The following is a 27,897-nucleotide window of genomic DNA, read 5'->3' as shown; positions in this document are numbered from 1 at the left end:
AAAAATATGTGCGTCTATCTCCCACCTTGTCTTGCAGCACCGTCCCTTGGTGGCTTTAGCAATTAAGTTAAATATTCAATATATTGCCAATTTATTTAAAGAACTTTTTCATGTTGGGGTGTGTCTGATTCTGTGGTACCACATTGTGAAACCTTTATATATATATTTATATGTGTGTGCGGGTCATTCATTTTCAAACTTAGTCCATTTGATGAAAATAAAACATCTCTTTCTTCATCTATACATCCATGTCAAGTGCCATAGGTTATGGAAAATGTTGACAGCTATACTAATAGAGTAAGCAATACCAATGATTAAAATGTTTAAAACACATCACAATCATCTGGATAAAATACGCGTATGCAAGTTGAAAGTTTTGATTATTCGTATTCTAAGTCAAGTCAAGTAAAATGAAAAGAGCATTTTTATGATTTTGATATACACGTCAGATTTAGTTGCAAAATTTACGTCCAACAAGAGGTATGTATAATAGGTAAGGGCTCATTATTCATTTATACTCCGATTTTCTTAACAATTGCTTTGAGAGATCACCCTTAAACTTAAACGTCTTTACTTCAACAAAAAAAAGAAGATTGGAAACATTAAAAAAATGTCAGCCCTATTTTGTCACAACCACTTTTAGTAACCAAATGAAAAGCAAGTTTAACTGGTTACTGTTGTGGTCACAGATAAGTTAATTCCCAAACACAAACCGACCTCTAGGGGGCTGAATTCCTAAATTTATTCTCTGTCACATTAAGCCAATACATTAGGACCACAATTACCAAAACATTGCTCCTTACTATGTATGAAATTTAGATACAGAATATATATATATATATATATATATATATATATATATATATATATATATATATATATATATATATATATATATAGACTGCTCATTACTATCTGGTCGAGTGTGCACCATTTGCGCGCATTTTTGAAAGTTTTCATGCGTTTAAAATATAACATGTAACGGTATTCTGTGTATAAAAACTGCATATGTAGAAATATGAATCGAACATGGAAAAGGTTTCAAATGTTGGCGAAAGAATGCTGTTATATAACATGTATAACAGCGTATTCGCCTTTGCATCTACATGTAATACACACATGTGTCTGTTACAGATAACGACATTGAATCAAAGACAGTTTGTTTCAACTCCATCTGAGATGGGTGTCTCTTTTATTTGCAGATATCATTTAGCATATAATTATTAAAATGTAGCCATAGTTGTTCCACACTCAGTTGTGAGATGGTCGCGCATCACTATGGCCTTAGTGAAACAAAAGTGGGCTACAGAAATTGGTAGTGTTTCTTGCATTGGTATAACAATCTCGGATTTTAGATCATACAGCATCATATCTTTTCGTGTACTGAACGACACCTCTCCGCCGCAAATCAAAATCTTGTCCTCAAAACAGCACGCTCCAAATCCTTTCCTATCAAAATTAGTTATCTTCGATATTGGTCGTGTGCTGTCTGTTTCGGAACATTTCAAAACGGTTCCATCCTTACAAACAACTATCATCCGCTCTTTGTAGTTAACCGCTTTGGAATTTAGTCGTGCAAAATCTGGTAACTTATACGAAACTCTGTAGCTTTGTTCCGATTCGCAGTTAAAACATTGAATCGTATTGGAAAGTATGCTTTCGGACAGAAACCCGCCAAATAAATATACTTTCTTTCCTACACAAGTGTGAGCTGGTGATCTAACAGGTTCATACAATCTAGTTCTACAGCTTATCCATGTATTCGTGGCAATATTGAATCTCAAAACACTATTCGTGCACCCCTGGTCGTCCTTGCCACCAAATACGTAGACGTTATCGAAGGCATACATCACGTGATATTGTCTTTCCTTTGGTAAATGTTGAAGCTGATGCCATTCATTCTTTTGGCCATCAAATTTTAAAAAGACAGTTTTCCCGCCAGTTCCTTTATACGGTCCGGGACCGGAACCACCTGACACATAAATGTCGAGGCCTCTCGAACACATGGCAAAATTATAACCAGGGTCTAATGGCAATGGTTTTAAAGAAAACCAAATCTTTTGTGGAAAACTAAATCCCATGACACTGCAGTTGTTTCCACCCTCACTGCCTCCAATTACCATTAATACATCGTCTGCTGGTGTAGAAAAACCACCATCATCTTGAATGTTAGAATTGGGACGCGATCTCAAATCTTCTAACAGTCGCAATATATCATGATTGGTCGAAAATTCTTCAATCTTGACAGCCTCTTCGTATATGTCTTTCGCAGTCACTCTATTTTTCATCATAGCCTCGCATAATTCTGAGAAACATTGAATACGATTTGTGAAATCAGCAACTATCCACGAAAACGAGACTTGACAAAATAAACCACTTCTATCAACTACATTGATATTATCAGATTCCAAAATAGATATAAGAGTATCAACTGTACCTATTTCATCAAGTTTGGCTTCACTGTTAGCAATTTCGGCAAAATGTTTAAGAATTAACGATCGTGCTATCTCGGCCAGATCTGCAGTTTCGCCATGATTCTGTGCAACCTGCCAGACATGTACACAGTTAGACTTGTCAGCATGTTTACTTAGAAACTGCTTACATATCGTATGGAGAGACTTTATTTGCATCATGTGGGCCACATGGAGTAGGATGTCAGCATTACCCATTTTAACCACCTTAGGTTCACCTGTATAAATAAACTTTAACAAATCTGAGCAACTGTCTTCATCTAATAGCATACCATCCAGGCAAACCCGACCAGTTTTTGTTTCCTGAAATAATAAATTGCAAGGTTTAGTTTGGCATAAGACAGATCATTACATAGATAAAATCCAGGTACCTATTACAACACAAACAATCTATTGATTTATAATAAACAATCAAAGTACCTGATAGTGCTAACAATACAATTGATTTATAAACAAAGTACCTGATAGTGCTAACAATACAAATAATTTATACGCAAAGTACCTGATAGTGCAACCTATGCATACCATTGAATTTTGAACAGAGAACCTTATGCCACAAACCATACAATTGCTTTTCTTGACAAAGAACATGAAAGCACAAACATTATCATTGTTTTATCAACGAAGTACCTGATAGCACCCATTTTGTTGGCCATCAATATTTTAGAAGACGGGTACCCCGATAGTTCCTTTATACAGTCCTAAACCGGAACAATCCGAAACATAAATGTCTAGGCCTTTAAGATATTGCAAACCATCCCATTGATTTGTAAACCAACAAAGTACATGATAGAACAAACCATACAACTGCTTTATAATCAATCAAAGTACCTGCTAGTGTAAACCACACCATTTATTCATAAACTATCAAAATACCTGATACTAGTAGTACAAACCATCCCATTGATTTATAAACCCACAAAGTACATGATAGAACAAACCATACAACTGCTTTATAATCAATCAAAGTACCTGATAGTACAAACCATACCATTGATTATTGTTAATCAAAGTAACCGATAGTGCGAACTGTATATATTTTTGGACTCGAGCATCAATGAAAGGAAATTATAAACGAAAGCAGTGATCAACATTTCAATTAGATTGACATGGGGTGCACGTGATTGACGTTGGGAATATTATGTTATGTCCCAGTTTGAACTAAAACAAAATGGCAACATTTAAAAGAATGTCCGTTTCCCCTCCCCCGGGTCTACCCTTTGTAAACAGACCAGGAAAACAGATTTTTTTAACTGGATGTCATTGCATAGTCACATGAATGGTTTGAGTTGTCCAGTCGATGCCACTTATCAGTTGTTTGTGCTAAATTTAAGTGTATTTATGTAGATTATCAATCCTTTTGCTTTCAAGCACTTTTCAAAAACGGAAACAACTTATTTTCAGAAATAAAAATAATTTCGATTTTTTTTTTACCCGGGGGCTTATTTTTGACCAGGGTGGGGGAGGGGAAACAAACTTATTTTTCATCAGTAACTTTTCTATCCAGAATCATGACGTTCAAATAGGCAGCCTCAACGATCGAAACGACTTAGTCTTGTTAAGAAATTCACAAAACTGTCTGCGCGTAAATATTACTCTCAGTGATGGTTATTGAGTTAATTATTCGAGCAAATTATAATTCCTTAATGACAAAGGCGCATTTTCAAATTACAATATATATATACTTTTTTTTTATCTTGCATCTACAAGAGATGATGGTTGCGTCTCAGACATGCTTGCCAAGAAGCAAATATATCGGTACAAAGTGGTTAAATGAGGGGCTGTTTCCAGCTATAGAACCAGACGAATATTTAAAAAAAAAAGCACGTCCTAAAAGAACAATTACTGTTACAAAAAATGACAATTATCAGACAATAAATAATGTGGAAAAAAAGTTTAAGAACAATACAAAGTGTTTTGAAATTTCAGCGAGCAAAACAACACGATATTCAAATTCATTTTCGTAAAAACAATGATCGAGTGGAACCACCTTAAAGATATTGCAGAGATCTTCAAAACTGCTCTCTTGCACCTACAATAAATCGACGGCATTCTCTCTTCCGTTGTATTAAAGCCAGTATTGTTATCCACAACGCATTCATAAAGACACAGACAGATATTAAAGGAGCAGACTCTGCCATCTGCAAACTTCTAAATAGATAATAAGTAGTTTCTGCTGCGCAGCTGCAATCTTGTGTTTTATCACGTGTTCATCAACCACATGCACAGGAATGAAAATAACATTAATTGAGTGGGTTACAGGATATTATTGTTTATTATATAACACTCATAGACGCAATATCAACCAAATTTTGCAGGCTGCTGAAAAAAACGTCAAAAGATTTGTCACACTTCTCTTTGTTACAATATTCCCTTCCAGAAATATCCGGTATTTAATATAACAAGAACAATAATCCCTTTGGGGTTCTGAATCGGAGAAATTTTCTGATTTCGCTGTATGAGGGATTACAAGAATAATGTAATACCAGGTCCGGACCTGATTTAGGTATACTGAATGATAAACGACCATTTCTTTACAAAGTAGATAAAACTTTGACAAAAATTTCAAACTATAGATACACAAGAAGTGGCTGGACGGCAAATGTAAAAATTTCTTAGATAACTCACCTCTAGTCCAGTATCAAACATGACTTCAAAGTACTCCGACAGGGAGGCTAAGATAACTTTATGACACTTGAATTCTCTGCCATTTATGGATATTGTAAAATCGGCATATTTATCATCAATCTTAAGTTTCCATAAACCGTTAGCTAAATCTGTACTATATGTTGCCATGCTGGAAAGAATAATATACATTACAAGTACATCTTTATAAGTAAGTAAGTAAAACTTTAATTTGGATTCGGCATATTGACAAACAATACAAATAAGCTCTAATGAGCTTTTTTTTTCTTTTTTTTTCAACCCCAAGGGTGACTGGGGAATAGAATTATGGTCACTTGGTCTTCTCCCGACCGGCAGTACAACGCTTGCCGAAGTGGGGCGTCCGTTTGGCTGTGCGGGGTGTATCAAGTTCGCAGTCACGTCCGGTCAGAAGGGGGACGTTAAATCCGATGCCTCGTGTAAAGAGAGTGCCACGCTCTTTGCACGTTAAGAACCCTTGCAACAACTCTTTTGAGGGGTCCGCAGGTGACCTGTTGCAAGGCAAAATTTCTGTCCCTATCCAAAATACCCTCATTTTCCAGTGGCAGTCCAAATTTCCCTGACCATCATCCCAGATGACCTCTATTATACTAACCTACCTATTGTATTTATTGTGAACTTGTTCTCGTCCTGAATATGCATGAAATATTTGCCACTGGACGTTAAGCAACCAACAATCAATCAATCAATCAATCAATCTAATGAGCTTTTCATCGAATATAAAAAAAAAAACATATGCAATAACAAATAAAACAAGGCATGCAGCATGCAATAAATAATAAAAAGCAGCACCAAAAATTAACTCTAAGCAAATAGCATATACATATATCTTGCAAAATACCAAAACATGAAGCACTTGATTTTTTAAAATTTGCAGTTTTAAAATAATTTTAAAAAAATTTATGATTTATAAAGTAAAAATTTCAAATCTTTCAAATTTTAAAATGTAAAAAACAAAATTTCAGTTGCAATGCAAGCTGTTAATGCAGCATAAAAAGCATAAATATTGTAACACAAATTATCTACAGGCAGAGCAAAAACATTCTGTTCCACTCTAGGACTGAACAAGACTTAAAATGTGAGAAGCTATTAACAGTGGTCTGGTAAGCTATTCCATAAAGAAGCAGCAGCAAAACTAAAAGATTTTTTTCCATATGAAGTAGTTCTTACCTGTGGTATATCCAAAATATTACTGTATCTAAAAGAATATTTAGTGTGTTTAATTTGGAGTAAATTTTATAAACATACAGGAGCCAAATTATTTAAAATTTTATAAGTCTCAAGTGCCATTATATCAGGGGAAAGGGTGTTAAGGTGAGATATATCCACTTCCCAACTATCTTATCATATTTTGAATAACAAAACACATAACTTTTTAATAATTTGCAAAAAATATACCTATTGCTATCATGGTTACATTAATTCACAGCAAGATAAATAGTTTTGACAAATATCTGGAGAATTAAAAACATTACTAGCTGCATGGTTTTAATTGCATCTGTGAAAAAAACAAAATCAATCGACACCTGCATGATTAGTTTCAGAGACTTGATATTTAATCAGCAACACTTTCGTGTACTTTTCTTTAAATGGCTTAAATAATTTCTCGACTTTATCATCTATATATCATGAATATGAAAATAGTGAATGCCACCGACATTACGAAGTTAGTGATATATCCCATCTCCCATTGAGCTTACATTTTGTACATCCAGTAGACAGAAGTATGGTTTTAAAGAATTGGGACATCCCAAATAATGAATAATTATGTTTCTCTCCTGTCAATATAGTAAAGCTAACAAATTCAAAATAAAGAAATAAAACTAACACAAAATACTCCGTAAACCTGAAAAAATAGTAAAAAATGAAACAACTTGGGATATATATATATATATTTAAATTATTGAGAAAATATCTCAGTCATTACTAGAACTAAAAGTCTGTGACAATCATTATTACATTAAATATTAATTGTCAAACGATTGGGCAACCTTAGTAATGAGCAGTCAAAAAGTAAATTATTGCACATTTGAAAGTGAAAGTAGAATTTCAAAACGAAAGTATGTACAGTGCACATAATTTCATTGTTGGACATCTATGAGTAATTTCGTTTAAAAAAAATAACTATCAAGATCATAAAACAGTATCAATGTTAAGAACAAAGCAATAATTAAATAAAAAATCCTAAAGATAAATTTTACCTTTTTTGAGTGTTTGTTGATTATTCTTTAGTTATTTCCCTTTGTGTACATAAAGAAATGGGTACACACAGGCTTTCGAGGCATGGGCGTCATTTTTATGTTCTGTTTCACTAAAGTTTTCAAAATTAAACTTTAATCTTTTTTTATTCAATTCATTTTAAATTATAATTGCACGATATAAATCTTTGCTTAACAGCAAATGAAAAATATTTATTTATTAAATTTCCTATTGACTCCTCAATTATTTTTTGTAGGTCGGATGCGACACCAGCCAATCACGTCAACCAACACGTCGGATCAAAGTTCACATCCTGTCTGCTCACGTTTGACAAGCCGGTTCAGTTACACTACACATTTCAGAAAATGGGGAAAATTAAAGGTAAAATGGCTAAATTTTTATGAAATAAAAGCGAATTTGCACATTTATTTTTATGAACATGCTTCATATCTGCATTTTATTTTACAGGAGGTCCAGTGGTCGAAATGAATGGAGATGAGATGACGCGGTGAGTTGCATATCAGCTGACATAACGAAACACAATCTGTTAGGGTTTATTATATAGGACACTGCTTTAACTTGAAAATCTCAATAACGGTGCTGGCCTTGTTCCAGTGCCCATACTGAAAAAAATGATTTTGATTTTAAATAAAAGTACACTTTAAATTATTTGGGGTTTTTTCATATCATTTATAAAGTAGCGTCCCCCCCCAAAAAAAAAATGTAGATAAATTGCTGTAATTTTAAGACTTCTTATGTTCACTATGAATCATCACATGGAAGATGCTAGATTCCATATTTTTCTAGTCATAAATTGGGACAAATTCTTCCAGTATAACGTGACGGTACCCAAATTGCACCTATTTTGACAGTTTTTTCACCTATGTTTTTTTATGATAAAGACAAAAATATCCATTCTGTGTTTATTTTGTAGCCGTATCCTTCTTTATCATATAAGTACACCAATTTGATTTTTAATTCATATGGAATCATAGAAAAATTGGTCTAAACTGACCTCCAAACCATTAATGATTCTGAAATGAGGAGTACCCAAATTGCATCCATGCTTAAATTCCCATCGTCAAAAGTCTAATAACAGAGCTTTTGTTTAATTTCTTTATATATTTTGAACAATTGGATATTAGTCCATGCTTACTCTTCATTTTTTTTTAAATGGATACATTGTACTTGTAACATATTGTATTTGCTCATTTGAAAAAGATGAGGTTTTGATGACGTCGCATGGCAACGTTTCAGTACATTTTGCTTTTTCAGTAAATACTTCATCTGTTGATAGATACTGTGAACGTTTTGTGCATATCTAAATAGTGTTACCTATGTTGAAAGATGTGCTTAGTATCAAATCATAAAAAAACAAATTGTTTAGTCAGTCAATCATGTCACTATACAAATCCTTGTTTACTGTAAATAGAAATTAGATCCTACACATAGGCGTCATTTATAAAGTAAAATCAGTGCACATCATGTTATAAGAACATTGATGAGGTGAATTTTCTATCGTAGCGGATCTCACAAGTTAATATGGGATGCAGTCACAGAAACAATTATCATGATTATATTGTAAGTGCGTCTGTACCAGTAGACTAAAATGTACAACTGATTTCATATGTCCATGTATGTCTGCCTATGTGTAGTGACAACTGTAAATTATACCTTGTCCAGCAGATTCCTTATGATTAAGAAATACCAGGCTTTAGAATATTTATAATGTGCCTAGAAAATCAACTAACAATGTTAGAGTAGATTTGATTCTTTACTTCCACCCGGGCCGGGGCTGGAACTTGTACTTATATATTCAAGTCTAAATTGAAAACAACGTTCAAACCTATGATTGTGTTGGATAAATGTGCATGTATTATCTATATATCTTCTTCATTATTTCTATATATTGTTTTTTTCCCTCAAATTTGTAGCATCATCTGGGACTTGATTAAAGAGAAATTGGTCTTACCATTTGTTGACCTTGAACTACATGAATATGACCTTAGTATACAGAACAGAGATGCAACGGATGATCAAGGTACATACATTTGTAATATATATGCATTCTTCTCTGAAGTGGATGTTACATTTATTCACATGTACAAAGTTCTATCTGACAAATGTTTCTTTTTTTTCTGCAGAAAATTTAAGTGACAAAAAACTAGATGGTACATAATATTTCAATATGTAAATGTGTGAAGACTAGTTCAGTTTAATTTAGGAAGAAGTGTATGATGTGGGGTTGATTTGAAAGATAAGTCTTTGATGTTGCAGTGATTACATACACAATGTATTGTTATTTCAGGCAGGGATTGTATTTTATTCATTTAAAGCTGTTTGAGTCTTGTTGCTTACATTTGTAATACCAACTTGAAAGTTTGTTTCTCAATTACATTAAAAGCTATTTATGATTGTTTCTCAATTACATTAAAAGCTATTTATGATTATCGTTTTATATCAGATATAAACCATCATTGTTTGTCTCAACACTGTTTTCCTTCGAAGTCATTGTTTGAGGTGTAAATTTATGTTTCTTTGTCCCACAAATTATATTTTATGTTTGGTTAATAGCCATGATAGCAAGATTCAGTTTTGTAGACTGTTTATACATGTATATATATATATCTTTATTTTCACATATTAGTACCTGTCTTTGTTGTGACTTTTATTTAATTGCAGTAAAAATTAACACCATTGTACATGATGTCAGGCTTACATGTATGTTTTTTTGTTTTCAGTGACTATTGATGCTGCTCATGCTATACAGAAATACAATGTTGGAATCAAGTGTGCAACAATTACACCTGATGAGAAAAGAGTGGAGGGTAAGGCAATGATTAAGACTATCAATTACAAGAGATTTCTTGTTCAAACTCTTTCATTTTATGTTTTTACACCCAACTTAAGGACATTATCTTTTCGGTCTGTGTGTCTGTTCATCTGTCTGTCCTCTAAGGTTGAAATTTTTTGGTTAAGGTAGTTTTTAATGAAGTTGAAGTACAATCAACTTGAAAATTAGCACACAAGTTACCTATGACAATGATATTTCTAATTTTAATGCCAAATAAGAATTTTGACCCCAATTTTATGGTCCTCTGAACGTAGAAAATAATAGTGCGAGTGGAGCACCCTTGTACTATGGACACATTAGTCCTAGTTAGATATTTAAGACAAAAATATTTGTATTGGTGTGTTCTGTTTGATGAATGAGCATAATGAACATGATGAATAACCAAAGTCAAGGCTAAACTCTAGCAGAGGGGGACATTAAGTTTTACCCTTGTCCGTCTGTATGTCCCAAAATTGGTTTCCATTTTCCAACGTGACTTTGCCTCAACCAAACATTATGAAACCTTTATACAATACTTATTACCACAAAACTTAGATGAACTACAAATTTGAGTATAGTCACTTTTATGGTTCTTGAGTTAGAGTCTTTAAAATGTTGTGTATGCAAGCGGGGGCATCATCTGTTTCCATGGGGACACATTCTCCATTTATTTTTGATTTGTTTTCCATTGATTCTGGTGATTTGAAAATAATGCATGTCTGCTCTCATAATCTAATTGTATATATATAAGTTAATGTAACTCCATTCTTTTTCAGAGTTTAAATTGAAGAAGATGTGGAAATCTCCAAATGGCACAATACGTAATATTCTTGGAGGTACTGTATTTCGTGAGGCTATCATTTGTAAAAACATACCAAGACTGGTTCCAGGTTGGAAGAAAAGTATTGTTATAGGACGTCATGCTTATGGAGATCAGGTAATCAATGATATCCAGTTTTAAACTTTTCATAAGTAAATCCATTTTGTAAATATTTTCAAAGTCAAATTTAACAAAAAGGTCAAATACCAGTCATTTGAAACTAAAAAATATGAGATTCATGTAACTTTTCCTCCATGTTCAGAGGAATAATGATTTCTACCTATGAATTAAAGAAATGATGTCTGATTGCCAATGAAACAACAATCCATCAGAGTCAAAATGAAGTGAATTGTAGCAACCTAGCTTACCTTAGGTCACTGCACACATGACAAAAAACTACAATGAGCAAAAGCCATACTTTATTGTCTGCTATTAAAGGCACTGATATGACAATGTGAAACAATTTAAACAAAAAGACAGATTTATGACAAAACAATAAAAGAGAACAAATTTGGAAGACAGCAACAAACATCAGCCTCTGACTTGGAACAGGCACATATAAGAATATAACAGAATGAAAATGTTTGTGAGCACTCAACCTTCCCCTTACCTGGGACAGTGGTGTAACAGTAGAGTATGAGATTAAATAGTAAAAAACAGTGTGAAAAGTCAATAAAATAACAAATAAAGTAATCATATAAAAATAAAAAGAAGTAAGATCATGAAGATTGCAAATGAGACAACTCTCCACAAGAGACCAAATGACACAGAAATTAACCAATAAATATGTTAACAGTAAAGACTTCAACAATGAGTTAAACTTATATCGTTATCAGCTATAAAACGCCCTGAAGAATTTAAAACAAATTGAAACAAGAAAATGAACAGCCAAATTTATGTACAAAATAATAGACGAAAAACAAATACTGTATGCTAAACAGCAAGAAACAACAACCACTGATTTACAGGCTCCTGACTTTGAAGAGGCACGTACACAATCACTGGGGTAAAGCTGATGACCGTAACTGCATTCACGGTCATCCCAAGATGTCGGATGAAAAATTAGGTCAGTTTCTGTATTGTCTGTTAAAGTGTTTCTATATCAATTTCTTTACAAATCATACATTGAAACGATGTAAATTTATAAAAGAATCATTCGGAAATCACTAATTACTTCTGAGAAATGTGCATGAAACGGGAAATTCGATTTGAAAAAATCGCCAAGATGACCGTAAATCACAATCGAGATGACCGTAACAGAATCAGCGATTCATAACAAGGCTGACCGTAACTGCTTTTAAGATGACCTTAATTTGTAAATGATGACCGTAACTTTTAAAGGATGACCCTCAATTCTAAGAAATATCCGTATTTATATAACTATCTTTTTGTATCAAATGATTAATCGTGTTGGTATACACATATTAATATGAAAGTTTTATCCTATAAGTAGAAGAAAATAAGACGTGCTTCAAATGCAAAGATTACCATATGTATCTTTTTTACAGTAGAGGGTTCAATTTTTAAAATGAATTTGCCAAAAGACATGCGGTGCACAGCCTTCAACTGCTCGACAAAAGATTTTTGTTTGTTTCTGGGATTCCTTTTAATGACATATAATAAATACACATTTTTAAAAATGCCAAAAAATTGCATGTACACCCATTGATATTATATCGTCTTTCATTTTGTCATGCAAATAAAATAACAAAAATATTTTGAAAATATCATTCGAATAAACTAGTGAAGGTGAACATCAGCAAAGTAGATCCTTAAAAATAGTATTGTACGAAAAGCGTATCACAAGGCGGAACGTTGTCAATTTGTATATATACAGAAATGTAATTCATACAGTCAGGATTCTACTTCTTCAAAATTATCTCCCCATTACGACAGTTCATGCTCACAGTCGTAGAAATGGAAGTCATTGTAGGGATGACGCTCTGCCAATTTTGCTCTTGAAAACTGATAAATGTATCCACATAGCACCATTACGATCGATCGTTATATGTCAGTTATATTTTAAAATACAAATGTATCTACTAGCTAATGAGCATTAGTTAATGATCTTGTCTGCATTGATTCAACTTAAAAATATTGTCTGTTTGGATGTCAGATGGAATTTTTGAAAATTCTTAAGCATTTAAAAAAATTCTAATTAAATATTTCGTGGAAGGGCAGACTAAACATTTTCAGTGGTTGAAGATTATAAACCCTAGTTATCACACACACATTTTCATCATCCAAATTAAAAGACTGTCGTCAAGTACTTTTAGAAAAAATAGCTATTCGAACACACCTACTCTGTTTTTGTGATTCATTAGATAGGTATCTCAATTGACCCATATATTTCATCTTTTCGTACTGTCATTTTTTTACGTTATAAAGTCAACCTGTAGCTTTGATATATAATAATGATAGAATCTGAAGCGAGATGCTATATAAAATACTCTTGCTTTGTACGTTTTAAAGACAAAATATACACCCCAAACATGCCCTAACATAAAAAGGCGCACTCGATTTTTCTCTTTTCGATACAATCGTTACCTGTTTTGGGGAATTTTTTCTTGATTCACATAATGGAAGGGCAGACACGAAAATTTCTGAACTAAAAGATTGATATGTTCTCCGTCCGTGATAAAAAAAAATCGGAGGTTATGCATTTTCTACATCCAACTTATAGATACTATATATAAAAAAGAAGATGTGGTATTATTGCCAATGAGACAGCTATCCAGAAAAGACCAAAATGACACAAACATTAACAACTATAGGTAACCGTAAGGCCTTCAACAATGAGCAAAGCCCATACCGCATAGTCAGATATAAAAGGCCCGATAAGAACCATGTCGTCGACTTGATATCTTATTGTTTTGCATTACTATGTAATAGATACATTGAAAACTTATGCAAATGGTGTTTTTTAAAAAATAAGAAAATTTTCGTTTTATTTGTTTCTATTAACTTTTTAAAATTTTGTTACTATATCAAACATTACAGTTAACTTTTATCGCTTTCTCGATAAACACAGAGCTTCGATTCTTTTGTTCTATTTCAAAAGTGTTTCCGCCTGCATATATCAAGACAAATTAAGATTTTCATCTGCTTCCTCGGGACCCATACACATGGGCTCGATTACCAAATATTCGTATGTATTATTAATGTTTTTAATGCTCCATTTATTGGCATTATGTTTTTCTGGTCTGTGCGTACGTTCGTCCGTTCGTCTGTTTGTTTGTCCGTTTGTCCAGCTTCAAGTTAAATAAAATTGAAACTTAGTACACATTTTCCCTATGGAATGATCTTTTTAATTCTAATGCCAAATTACAGTTTTATCCCATTTTCATAGTCCACTAAACATAGAAAATGATAGTGTAGATGAGGCATCCGTGTACTAGGGACACATTCATGTTTCTTCAAATTTTCGTCGTATCGCTGTAAATTTGTGTTAAAATTTTAACGTCGATATCAATAAATATTTCATTGTTTACGAGAAATATGCAATTTACTATCATTGTTATAAATCCTAAATATGGCCAATTATATTATAGTTTAAAAAAAGAAATTTATGAAACATATTTATATCCGCTAACCGAGTCCCTATTGAGATCGACAAACTCAACAAAAAAGCTTTGAATACAATACGGATATTTCTTAGAATTGATGGTCATCCTATAAAAGTTACGGTCGTCCTATATAAATTACAGTCAGTCTTTACAAATTACGGTCATCCTTTACAAGTTACGGTCATCTTTTTACCAATCACGGTCATCCTTGTTTTATGTTACAGTCATCTTGAAAATATTTTGATTATGATTTACGGTCATCTTAACGATTTTTTCATATCGAATATCCCGTTTCATGGACATTTCTCGGAAGTAATTAGTGATTTTCGAGTGATTCTTTTATAAATTTACATCGTTTCAGTGTATGATTTGTAAAGAAAATGATATAGAAACACTTTAACAGACAATACAGAAACTGACCTAATTTTTCATCCGACATCTTGGGATGACCGTGAATGCAGTTACGGTCATCAGCTTTACCCCAGTGACAATGTGGTTGGGTTTCACTAGTTTGATGGCATGCCAAATCTCTCCATAACCTGTGACCATGGTGTAACAGTACAGCATAGGAACTTTCTGTAAAAATCAAGTTTAAAAGGCTTAACTCCTCAGTTCAATACCCCTAGACTAAAGTATCATTGGAATTAGTATGAAGATGCTATAAACAGTCTAAGAAGCTATAAACAGTCTTAGAAGCATGACCATGTGCAATACCAAAATACAAGTTTGACTTGAAAGAACATGTGGATCATTTAAGTCTTTGATTTTGGAGGTGTCCATATTTTGTTTGTATCTAGACAATTGTAATAATACTATGAAACATTGACATTTAGAAGTTGAAAAAAAATCTTCTGTGGTCTCACATCATTAATTTAACCAAAGAAGAAACAGATATCCATATTGCCTCATGTACATGTATACTGTAATGGTAACTTTCTGTGTTGAAGCATTTGTGAAGTGCCACCAGATATAACCGTAAATCTACCATGCTTGTGTTTAGAGTTAATTATGATGTCTTTTCTGTTTTCAGTATAAAGCCACAGATTTTGTTGTACCAGGTGCTGGAAAATTAGAGATGAAGTTCACACCATCTAATGGTGGTGAAGAAATGCGTTACACTGTTTTTGATTTCCAAGATGGAGGAGGAGTTGCTATGGGAATGTATAACACAGATAAGGTAAGATACTGTACACAAAACGTCTTTTGTAAATATGTATGAGTAATAACAGATACTTAAAGTAGTCATAGTATGTAAAGAAAACAACATTTTCAAAATGAATTCAGCAAGGTACATAGTAAAATGTCTTATAAGGGGCAGGCAATACCTTTTTGTGTTAACCTGTTATTGCCCTTTTCAAGGTGTTGTTAAATGTTATTTGAGATCAATTTCAGCTGTTAACTGTTTTCAACCCACTTTGTTAACTGTTATCAGCATTTTTGCATGTTTTGTGAACTGTTTTTATAAAAATTGAGGTGTTGTTAACATGTTAAAGGACCCCCTATTGCCCGCCTCTTATAACTTGAAATGGCAAGTTCCAGAACTAAGTCACTTAATGCAAAACACAAAGCAATGAAATAAAATAGCACAAGACAAATTTACACCTATTAAACAGCAGGGACATTAAATGATAATGACAAGTTACAATCCTGAACAGCAAGATCATTATGACATCCAGCAATAACATTTTGCTACATCATTCTTAAAAAAAATGTATAAAATATGTCACTAGACAACCCCTGACGAGGTTACAGACTTAATAGACAATTGTTGATAATTGTTTCTTATATCTGTGGAGTATACATATTTGATTTATCATTTACACCCAGACACGAAAAAAGAAAAATGGAGGATGAAAATTATGAAAATTATTATTGAAAGTTGATATAGCCCTTAAAAATTGATGTAGATTGTGTTTTGTTTTTTAACATGAACAGATGACAGTACACATGCACTTCATATTTTAGTTTTGAGTGTATCAAATTATCAAGTTTTGATTTGTTTTTTTTTCAGAGTATAACAGACTTTGCCCACTGTTCCTTCACCTTTGCCTTGCAGAAAGAGTGGCCGTTGTATCTAAGGTAAAGTATATAATTAGTTTATTATATGAAGAAAAATAAAAGCAATTTTTTTACAATGGTATGCATCTTATTGGAGAAGAACAGAAATACAGTTATTAATCTCAATGATGCACCAAAAAAACATAAAATTCAATGCAATCAGTAAATACATAGAGTATATGATAAACAAAGTTCAACTCACAGATTTTGAAATGTATAAAAAAATGTGGTCATAGGTTTAATTGCAAGAACTATTTTCTTCTTTACAATTATATCTACATGCATCTAAAATGCATTGTGGCCCATATATATTCCTGCAGGTATATTTTTTTAAGGTGGTACCCAATACCTTCACTAAAATTAATTTGGCTTGTTTAATTTTCATAAAATTTTGAAAAAGTATTTACTTTGATCCTTTGACAAAAATATAAAAATTTCAAAATATTTGAACCAACCAATTTATCAGAAAAATTATACAGGTTATATAGCAGTTTGACAAACAATAATTTTGATCATTTAGAAGCTTAATATTTCCTTAACAACACAACGTAATTATAAAGTTTGGCTGATTTTACAGAGCTATCTCCCTGTAGTGTTAGCACCTTAAATACAATTTTGTAAACTTTGTGCATCCTAATCTTTTCTGGATTGACCTTCATCTGGAACTCTCAAACCCAAACATTTGAAAGCAAAGGGTGAATTAACACCTGAATAAGTCTAACAGGATCTATATGACCAAACTGGAAATTACAAGAATAGCCAAATTCGTCAATGGTCAACTTTGCCCGAGGGAGTTGTAAAAACAATATCCTGCCATCTCAAACATTATTTTGATCAAGTAGTATTTTATGCTGATGTATAATGCTCTCACTAATATGTTCTTCATTTTATAATTTAGTACAAAGAATACTATCTTGAAGAAATACGATGGAAGATTTAAAGATATATTCCAGGAAATTTATGACAGGTGAGTAAATATATTCATTTCTGACAACCCCTATTAAAGTCAATTTTCAATTGTCTCCCTTAGCATTGCTGCAGAGGCAAAATGATTTTTTTTATGCTGGTTACAAAAGAAAAAATATATTTGCTTTGACAAATATCCTTCTTCATGTAGATGTACTTATGCATTGCAAAATTAACATAGTCATGATATTTGAAGATTGTCTTTAATTGTTTGAACATGTTGAAGATTTTATAATTGATTATATTTATTGTAATTGAATAACTAATTCTTTAGAAGTAGCTATATTTGAGACAATACCGATTTCATGTATATCCAAGAACAAATATCATATTTATGCAAAACCCAAAGTGGGAATCATTCATGTTCTTACAGTATTTTACTATTCCCAGTCTAAAAGAAAAATTATTCATAATTGTGTTTTTTTTTTTATCTTGACAGCCAGTATAAGAAAAAGTTTGAAGATAAGAAAATATGGTATGAACACAGGCTTATTGATGATATGGTAGCTTATGCCATGAAATCAGAAGGAGGCTTTGTTTGGGCCTGTAAAAATTATGATGGTGATGTACAATCAGATTCTGTAGCACAAGGTAGGTTCTATTCTTGTTCTGTTTTCACAAGAAACACAATAATATGAAGCTATGAATCATTATAATGCATATAATGCAACACTGCTTGTAACAATCATTTTGATTGGATAATATTACATATTTCCATAGCATCAATTTACAATAGATGCTATGAAAATGTACACAAAAATGCTGTCGATGTATGGCAGATTTTAAATGTTTGGTTTGACATTGTTTTCTGTCAGTTTCATTAGAATCAAGATTGCAATACAGTTATCTCCTAAATGTATGTATTTGTGCCAAACAGTGCATAAATTGCCTTGATATTCAAATCAAAGGTAATATCTTTAAGCAACATTTAAGATGTCACATTTACTATTGTTTGAAATATTTCAGATAAAATCTTAAGTGAAGGCACATTCATTCAATTTGATGTTCAGTTTAAATGTATATAGTGATAGAGTACAATAGATAAATCAACAACAAAAAATATTATATGGCCATTTTAACAATCCTCTACATGATATCTAAAACAAATCCTTATTAGTTTTCAACCCTTTACAGATTTAAAAGCTAGAAAGTTTTGATTATTGATCAAATCCAACAACACTAATAGTTACATGGAAAGACTATAAATAATTGATAACAATATGGCAAATATATTTGTGAACTGTTAAAAACCTACTAATTTATAACATGTTTATTTATTTGTAGGCTTTGGATCCCTAGGAATGATGACCAGTGTATTGATTTGCCCTGATGGTAAATCTATTGAATCAGAAGCTGCCCATGGTACTGTCACTAGACATTACAGATTCCATCAACAGAAAAAAGAGACATCAACTAATTCTGTTGGTAAGATCTCCAATGTTTAAAAAAAATGACACTTGTTGCTGCTATAAATGGTCTTTTATAAAAATCAAAAGAATTTAAAGATAAGATGTTTTATGCATTATACATATTATTATACACCAAATTGAAACTTAAAATTAACATTATGTGCAGAATTTTCTCGCTGTTTTGAAGACCCATTGATGGCCTTAGATTGTTATCTGCTCTTTGTTTGGGTTGTGGACCTTGGACATATCCCCCATTTCCATTCTCAATTTTATTTTTAATATGAATATTAAAACAATTTCAGTTTAGCCTTTCAATAAGTTAAGTAATAGTTATGTCTCTTGATCTGTTTAACACTGGTATTTGTATTTTGAGTCAAACTACACATATTTGGAAACTTTTCAGGGTGACATGAGTAAATAATAACTCCAAATCAATGTAAAGAAATTTAAAAGATCCAAAAAAATACTTAAATATTTTTTTTCATTCCAGCATCCATATTTGCATGGACAAGAGGATTAGCACATAGAGCCAAAATAGATGAGAATTCCGAGCTGAAGAAATTTGTTGAAAGTTTAGAAGCAGCCTGTGTTGGAGTTATAGAGTCTGGTAAAATGACAAAAGATTTAGCCATCTGTATCAAAGGAATGGATAGGTAAATGTCACAAGGATTTAAACATGTATAAAGTAGTTATCTTTTATCTGTGGATTGTACTATTTATATATAGGCAGATGTGGATTGAATGCCAATAAGACCACTACCCACCAGAGTTCAAATGATGTGGATGTAATCAATTATAGTAAACTGTACAGCCTTCAATAATGAGAAAAATCCCATTACTTTAAGTCAACCATAAAAAACTCTGACAAAAAAAATATGAAAAAATTTAAGGTGGTATCCAACACCTTGACTAAAATTTATTGTCTTGTTTAATTTTCACAACATTTTGACTAAATATTTACTTTGACCCTTTGAAAAATATTTATAAAAATTTCAAAAAAATCAATCTCTCGGAAAAAAATGGTTTGATACATAGCATTTGACTAGCACCAATTTTGATCATTGAAAAGCTTAATATTTTCTTTACAATACAACGTCGTTAAAACGTTTAGCTGATTTTACAGAGTTATCTCCCTGTAGAGTTAAATACCACCTTAAACAAGAAAACTAACAGCCTAATTTATAACAAATCAATTTTACGAAAAAACATATATGACAGACATGAACCAACAACAATGACTGAACTACAGACCACTGACCTGATACAGGCACATATAGAATGTATTTTGATTAACCTATTTGCTGCTGTTTTAGAAAAAAATTTCCCCAATTTGTATAATGAGGCAAAAATAGTTTTTATACGACCGCAAAATTGAAAATTTTTCGTCGTATATTGCTATCACGTTGTCGTCGTCGTCGTCGTCGTCCGAATACTTTTAGTTTTCGCACTCTAACTTTAGTAAAAGTGAATAGAAATCTATGAAATTTTAACACAAGGTTTATGACCACAAAAGGAAGGTTGGGATTGATTTTGGGAGTTTTGGTCCCAACATTTTAGGAATTAGGGGCCAAAAAGGGCCCAAATAAGCATTTTCTTGGTTTTCGCGCTATAACTTTGGTTTAAGTTAATAGAAATCTATGAAATTTTGACACATGGTTTATGACCACAAAAGAAAGGTTGGGATTGATTTTGGGAGTTTTGGTTCCAACAGTTTAGGAATTAGGGGCCAAAAAAGGGCCAAAATAAGCATTATTCTTGGTTTTCGCACAATAACTTTAGTTTAAGTAAATAGAAATCAATGAAATTTTAACACAATGTTTATGACCGCAAAAGGAAGGTTGGTATTGATTTTGGGAGTTTAGGTCTCAACAGTTTAGGAATTAGGGGCCAAAAAGGGACCCAAATAAGCATTTTTCTTGGTTTTCGCACCATAACTTTAGTATAAGTAAATAGAAATCTATGAAATTTAAACACAAGGTTTATGACCATAAAAGGAAGGTTGGTATTGATTTTGGGAGTTTTGGTCCCATTTTCAAATTGGTCTACATTAAGGTCCAAAGGGTCCAAAATTAAACTTAGTTTGATTTTAACAAAAATTGAATCCTTGGGGTTCTTTGATATGCTGAATCTAAAAATGTACTTAGATTTTTTATTATTGGCCCAGTTTTCAAGTTGGTCCAAATCGGGGTCCAAAATTAAACTTTGTTTGATTTCATCAAAAATTGAATAATTGAGGTTCTTTGATATGCCAAATCTAACTGTGTATGTAGATTCTTAATTTTGGTCCCGTTTTAAAATTGGTCTACATTAAAGTCCAAAGGGTCCAAAATTAAACTAAGTTTGATTTTAACAAAAAATGAATTCTTGGGCCTCTTTGATATGCTGAATCTAAACATGTACTTAGATTTTTGATTATGGGCCCAGTTTTCAAGTTGGTCCAAATCAGGATCCAAAATTATTATATTAAGTATTGTGCAATAGCAAGAAATTTTCAATTGCACAGTATTCAGCAATAGCAAGAAATCTTCAATTGCACAGTATTGTGCAATAGCAAGAAATCTTCAATTGCACAGTATTGTGCAATAGCAAATATTTTCAATTGCACAGTATTGCACAATAGCAAGAAATATCTAATTGCACAATATTGTGCAATAGCAAGAAATTCCAATTGGATTTCAATTGGAGTTATCTTTCTATGTCCAGAATAGTAGTTGAATCAACTTAAATCATTGTTTTATACAATATACAATGTATATTCACTTTTACTACCAACTGATAGATTAAAACAATCTTTACCATTCAGTGATAACAAGCACTTTTTTTACATTTTAATATTTTATGATGTATTTAAATGAGTAGTAATTGTTGCAAACTTCATTAGAAATTTGAATTGAGATCAGTTTTGAAATAAGGGAAAGGGGGATGTGAAAAAAAAATTGGGGGGTCAATTTTTTTCATTCCAGATTTCATAAATAAAAAGAAAATTTCTTCAACATTTTTTTGAGAGGATTAATATTCAACAGCATAGTGAATTGCTCAAAGGCAAAAAAATTTTTTTAAGTTCATTAGACCACATTCATTCTGTGTCAGAAACCTATGGTGTGTCAACTATTTAATCACAATCCAAATTTAGAGCTGAATCCAGCTTGAATGTTGTGTCCATACTTGCCCCAACCGTTCAGGGTTCAACCTCTGCGGTCGTATAAAGCTGCGCCCTGCGGAGCATCTGGTTGAGATTGTTTTTTTGGTAGCTTTTATTTTCCGTTAAAAAATGTCATTAAAGTTTGTGTTCAATGTTCATGATGTTGGTATGCTCTTTTTTCTGATGTATTCCCTCTTATCTACTAGTATTCATGTAACAAACAAGCACACAGTTACAAAACTTGTCTTATACCTCTATTGCTCTGAGGAGAGGGCATTGAAGTGTTTTAAACATAACTTAAAAAATTACAATTGAATACAACACATAAATATAACATCAAATATTATAGAATCAAACACAGTTTTGCTATAGGTTATTTGTGTGTAAAACAGGGCGATTAACTCGCAAACTCGATAAAAGTCCAAAGAGCGTTTTGGACTTTTATGTTAAGTTTGTGAGTAAGAGTCCCAGTATATAAATGTGTTTTATCCGTATAATTCATAAGCCAAATATTTGCGATTATTAATTCACATGTTGTTATTTACTGGCTACTATAATTATGTTCAAATGCACGATTGTCATGTCGTAACTAAGGAGTTATGGCGGCCATATTGACTATCTAAAACCCATAAATGTTGGATTAATGCAACCAAATCTAAAATGAAGTAGTACCTACCTCCAAAACGTCATTTTAATGAAATATCAGAATTTTAAGCATACAAGTTATGAAATAGTCTCTTGCTTGAAAGTTTTCATTCCTATATAGGAATGAAAACTTTCAAGCAAAAGACTGATTATATGAAGTCTGATTTTGAGTGACATAAATTATCCAAATCATTCATGAAATTTCACAGAATTTTATTTTAATCTTTATAATATCATATATTTTCAAAGCTGTAATGCATTATTTCTTTTATGTTCTGTATTCATTTGAATAGAAACAACAGTTATGTATTTGTTTTTCAATCGCCATTTGCTGAAAATCCAAGGATCCCTGCATGCATGTGTATCATGCATGAATAGATCAGTGAGAGTTACGAAAGTAGTTTTGGAACATGGTTTATCGAAGTGTAAACCAAGAAAAAAAATCTAACTGACCAATCCAATTCAAGTATTAATAGATATGCAAATCATAAAATTATCAAATACAATACAAGAATAATATTAAAAAAATTAAATTATGTATAACCTGTAATAATTCACCATGTAATTTATTTTTTCAGTGTGGTAAGAAAGGACTACCTAAACACCTTTGAATTCATTGACGCAGTAGCAGAAGATTTACAGAAAAGATTACAGAGTTGACTAGAAGAGAGCAAACTTTAGGGACTTACAATATAAAGGTGATCATTCTAAGTGTTCAAAACATACCATTGTCTCACTGCCCAATGGCCAATTAGTCGGACTGACCTTCATTAGACTATTTTAAACTAACACATTCCTATTTATTTGACAAAACTATTCATGCATTTTGCCATTACCTCTTTTTTTTATGGAAAAGCTGTAATCAACCTTTCAAACATTTTTTGCTTTTATAATTTATAAAAGGGCAGATTTTATTTTCTATCTGAAATTGTTTCTGGGATGCAATTTCATTTTATAGCATAATCATGTATAAAAGTGTATGCCTGTTTTTCTAGAACTATACATGTTGTTGAAAACACATGATGATTTTTAGAAGTGTATTTGGCAAGTAAAAATAGCAGATATGATTTGTTTGTTACCTGTTTAAAACTACAGAAACCTTCTGTAATTGTGATTAAATAAGCATTATTTTTGATTGATTTGATTTTAAATGATTATCTGTTTTGGTATAAATATTATGATTGTTAAGAATGCTTGTATACTAGTTATCTTTTCTTTAAGATTATTTTTTAACTTTTAAGTATACATGCTGGAAATTCATGTGATTTATTTCGGGTAGTTACCTTATTATTTTGACTTTTTAATCTTTTTAAACTCAATTATATGTTTGATACATAAAGCTTTTAAATGGCAGATTTTATATCAAGCTTTACATATTTTAATATTTCTTAACTTTTAAATTTGTTAGAATATTTAGTCATTTTAATTTATCTGCTTGCATATTGTAATTTGCTTTTAAAATATGTTGTTGTTATAATAATTACTTCTTCAGTATTAACCAGATTAATATATAAATAAATAATGTGATGAAATTGTGCAATCATGTTCTCTTTAAAAGATAAATTTATGTAAATCAAAATTGATTGTGTATAAATGGCATTTGTTTGTTAACATGGTTTATGTGAATATTTCTAAAAACTATTAAATGATAGATACAGCTTTAAATATGGATGGCATTTTTTCATATCCTTAATGTCAGAACAAAATAGTTATGTTAAAGAATTTTATGAACTTATTTTTAGTAATATTTTCATATTAATTGTGTGAATTCTGTTTACAAAAACAAATTATGAAAGTAAAACAGACTCTACTTCGTTTTTATTCTACAATATTTTCATACAAAAACTATTTTCTTTCATTGAAGGACATTGAATAATTAATTTTGAATGATCCAAGCTTCAGGCTTTCTGTTATTACATGTTTAAAATGAATTAATTGATAAATACTGCAATAAATGATAAAAAATTGTTTTTAAGATATAAGCAGTAACATGTGTGTATGTTTTTTTATGGGTATTTTTGTGTATCATTTGAATTTTGTTAATGTAGTGAATGTTATTATTAGTTATTACAAGGCAATCTTTTCAGTACACTGTGATGATCTAAAAATTATTTAAAAATAAAAGTTTAATTCTATTTTCATTGATTTTTCTATGCATAATGAAGACACAGATCTAGTTAATGTTTCTAACATGAAAAAAATATGACTTACTTATATAATTAAACAAGAATGTGTCCATAGTACTGGAATGCCGACTCGCACTATCATTTTCTATGTTCAGTGGACCATGAAATTGGGATAACAACTCTTTTTTGGCATTAATATCAGAAAGATCATATCAAAGTAAACATGTGTACTAAGTTTCAAGTTGTTCAGACTTCAACTTCAAACTACCTTGATCAAAAACTTAAACCTGAAGCGGGAAAGACAGCAAACGGATGCACAAACGAGCGCACAGATCAGAAAACATAATGCCCCTCTACTTTCGTAGGTTTAGTGGTATTTAGCATGTAAAATTGAGAATGGAAATGGGGAATGTGTCAAAGAGACAACAACCCGACCAAATAAAAAACAACAGCAGAGGGTCCCCAACAGGTCTTCAATGTAGCGAGAAATTCCCGCACCCGGAGGCGTCCTTCACCTGGCCCCTAAACAAATATATACCAGTCCAGTGATAATGAACGCCATACTAATTTCCAAATTGTACACAAGAAACTAAAATTAAAATAATACAAGACTAACAAAGGCCAGAGGCTCCTGACTTGGGACAGGCGCAAAAATGCGGCGGGGTTAAACATGTTTGTGAGATCTCAACCCTCCCCCTATACCTCTAACCAATGTAGTAAAGTAAACGCATAACAATACGTACCTTAAAATTCAGTTCAAGAGAAATCCGAGTCCGATTGTCAGAAGATGTAACCAAAGAAAATAAACAAAATGACAATAATAGATAAATAACAACAGACTACTAGCAGTTAACTGACATGCCAGCTCCAGACTTCAATTAAACTGACTGAAAGATTATGATTTCATCATATGAACATCAGGCACAATCCTTCCCGTTAGGGGTTTATTATCATACCATCATAACATATATGAGAAGAACATAACCCGTGTCATGCCAACAACTGTTTTTAAAAAATAATGTGTTTAGTTCCGATGCAAAGACCTTATCAGTGACTCAATATTAACGCCAAAATATGCAATCTTTAATGACTTGACAACAGTATCATAATTATATCCCTTCTTAATAAGTCTATTCAAAGGTTTTGTAAGTTTCTGAGGTGAATACTGACACCTTTGTGCTTTATAAAGAATATTACCATAAAAAAATGGATGTGAAATACCTGAACGTATTAGAAGTCTGCATGTTGAGCTATATTTATGAATGATGTCTTTATACCGATGATAAAATTTAGTAAATGTTTTGACATATATATTACTATTCTAATATTCACATGCAGTGATAACGTCATAATGAATTTGCAACAAACCTCATTTATTCCAACTTGTACGTGGGATTAACAAATTTGTAGATAAGACCTTGTCAGCCAGTCAACATGTTGACAGTATTTGGTATATGAGACAAGTGTGAGAAGTATTTGTTGGTCTTGCATATGTCAACTGTTCTTGACCTCAAGTTCATGCTCCAGTACTTAGTCAGGTATTTATGGTTTGGTCTGGTTTTCAGTAACGTTACATATATATATATATATATAAGTACGTCTGAGTCAGTGACAACTCTACAACAGATGTATCCATCGGATCGCCACCAATGATGGTGATACATGGCTGTGTACATAATGTATATACAACTCGTCTAAACATCAACCCAACAATGTTAGATCTGTAAATTTGCTTTCGCAAATTTTTGGTTGCAGTGCAGGCGATTTGGTGTCACGATATCACAGTAGCATGGGTTCGAATCCCGGCAAGGGAAGAACCAAAAATTTGCGAAAGCAAATTTACAGATCTAACATTGTTGGGTTGATGTTTAGACGAGTTGTATATATTGTTTGGTTGATGTTTAGACGAGTTGTATATATATATATATATATACAACTCGTCTAAACATCAACCCAACAATGTTAGATCTGTAAATTTGCTTTCGCAAATTTTTGGTTCTTCCCTTGCCGGGATTCGAAACCCATGCTACTGTGATATCGTGACACCAAATCGCCTGCACTGCAGCCGTCCCGCTAGACCACACGACCACCTGGGCTCTAAAAAAAGAGCTTTCGCTGGCCGTGTGTTACCTTTCCTCGTCAGTTTTAATCTAGCGGCGTACTACAGTACATGATATATAAGGCATGAAGATGTTTTTGTTACAGATCAGCTTAATTATCTATAGTAAAGGATCCTACAAATTAATGTAATATACAGTCACAGAAAATAATTATATTTATAAGTACGTCTGAGTCAGTGACAACTCTACAACAGATGTATCCATCAGATTGCCATCAATGATGGTGATACATGGCTGTGTACATAATGTATATACAATATACAACTCGTCTAAACATCAACCCAACAATGTTAGATCTGTAAATTTGCTTTCGCATATTTCGCATATATATATATATATGGTAACCGTATATGCATTGGTTTCAAAGTGTACCAATCAGTATCAGGCCTGTTTTTCAGTTACATTACATTATAGGTGAACAGTATTGAGTATATGCTTTAGTTTCAAAGTGGGTCATACATATTTCTTTTGGTCATGTCTTTTATTTCACTCAAGATTCATTTAGGATAAGGTATGTTTTTAATAACAATGCAAGATAGATACGCAATACCGTTATTTAGTATGCAAATTTCCATTTGGAAGAGTGTATGTCTGTTTTACATTTGTTATATAAGCTATTTCAATTGATATTTAACAGAGCGTCCTTTTATGTTGTAAGTACAACTATTACAGGTTAGGGTGAAGGTTGGTGCCTGTTAAAACCTTAGGTGTTTCTTGGTTCATGTTTTTTTTTATATAGATAAGACTTGGTTTTCCTGCTTGAATGGTTTTACAATAGTAACTTGTCAGGCCCTTAATAGCAAGCTGTTTCAGTGTGATCTGTGTTGAAGGCCGTACTTTGAACTATATTGGCTTCCTAATTATTACAAATAATTACT

General features: G+C 32.0%; 2 protein-coding genes across 3 annotated transcripts; one reads left to right on the top strand and one right to left on the bottom strand.

Moving 5' to 3' along the window:
• Nucleotides 1-1,158: 1,158 nt before the first annotated feature.
• On the bottom strand, nucleotides 1,159-7,407 carry LOC143082677 (kelch-like protein 24a). 2 transcript variants are annotated; one of them, XM_076258487.1, is made up of 4 exons: nucleotides 7,337-7,404; nucleotides 6,306-6,333; nucleotides 5,100-5,268; nucleotides 1,159-2,774 (listed from the first exon to the last, which is right to left on the bottom strand). In XM_076258487.1, the coding sequence occupies exons 3-4, from the start codon at nucleotides 5,265-5,267 to the stop codon at nucleotides 1,224-1,226; spliced, it is 1,719 nt and encodes a 572-aa protein (XP_076114602.1). In that variant the 5' UTR covers nucleotide 5,268; nucleotides 6,306-6,333; nucleotides 7,337-7,404; the 3' UTR covers nucleotides 1,159-1,223. The 2 variants fall into 2 exon arrangements, with proteins under 2 accessions (XP_076114602.1, XP_076114603.1); XM_076258488.1 differs by lacking the exon at nucleotides 6,306-6,333 and having other exon boundaries at nucleotides 7,337-7,407.
• Nucleotides 7,408-7,574: 167 nt separating this feature from the next.
• Nucleotides 7,575-24,061, top strand: LOC143082678 (isocitrate dehydrogenase [NADP] cytoplasmic-like). The gene is made up of 12 exons (XM_076258489.1): nucleotides 7,575-7,715; nucleotides 7,803-7,842; nucleotides 9,269-9,375; nucleotides 10,076-10,162; nucleotides 10,944-11,104; nucleotides 15,584-15,730; nucleotides 16,565-16,632; nucleotides 17,510-17,578; nucleotides 18,017-18,168; nucleotides 18,862-19,002; nucleotides 19,477-19,639; nucleotides 23,352-24,061. Exons 1-12 carry the CDS (start codon nucleotides 7,700-7,702, stop codon nucleotides 23,431-23,433), a joined length of 1,233 nt encoding a protein of 410 aa, XP_076114604.1. The 5' UTR covers nucleotides 7,575-7,699; the 3' UTR covers nucleotides 23,434-24,061.
• Nucleotides 24,062-27,897: the final 3,836 nt, after the last annotated feature.

This window comes from Mytilus galloprovincialis, chromosome 7 (genome assembly GCF_965363235.1).
Source record: "Mytilus galloprovincialis chromosome 7, xbMytGall1.hap1.1, whole genome shotgun sequence".
In the NCBI taxonomy this organism is placed as follows: domain Eukaryota; kingdom Metazoa; phylum Mollusca; class Bivalvia; order Mytilida; family Mytilidae; genus Mytilus; species Mytilus galloprovincialis.
This window is presented reverse-complemented; position numbering and strand designations above follow the sequence as displayed.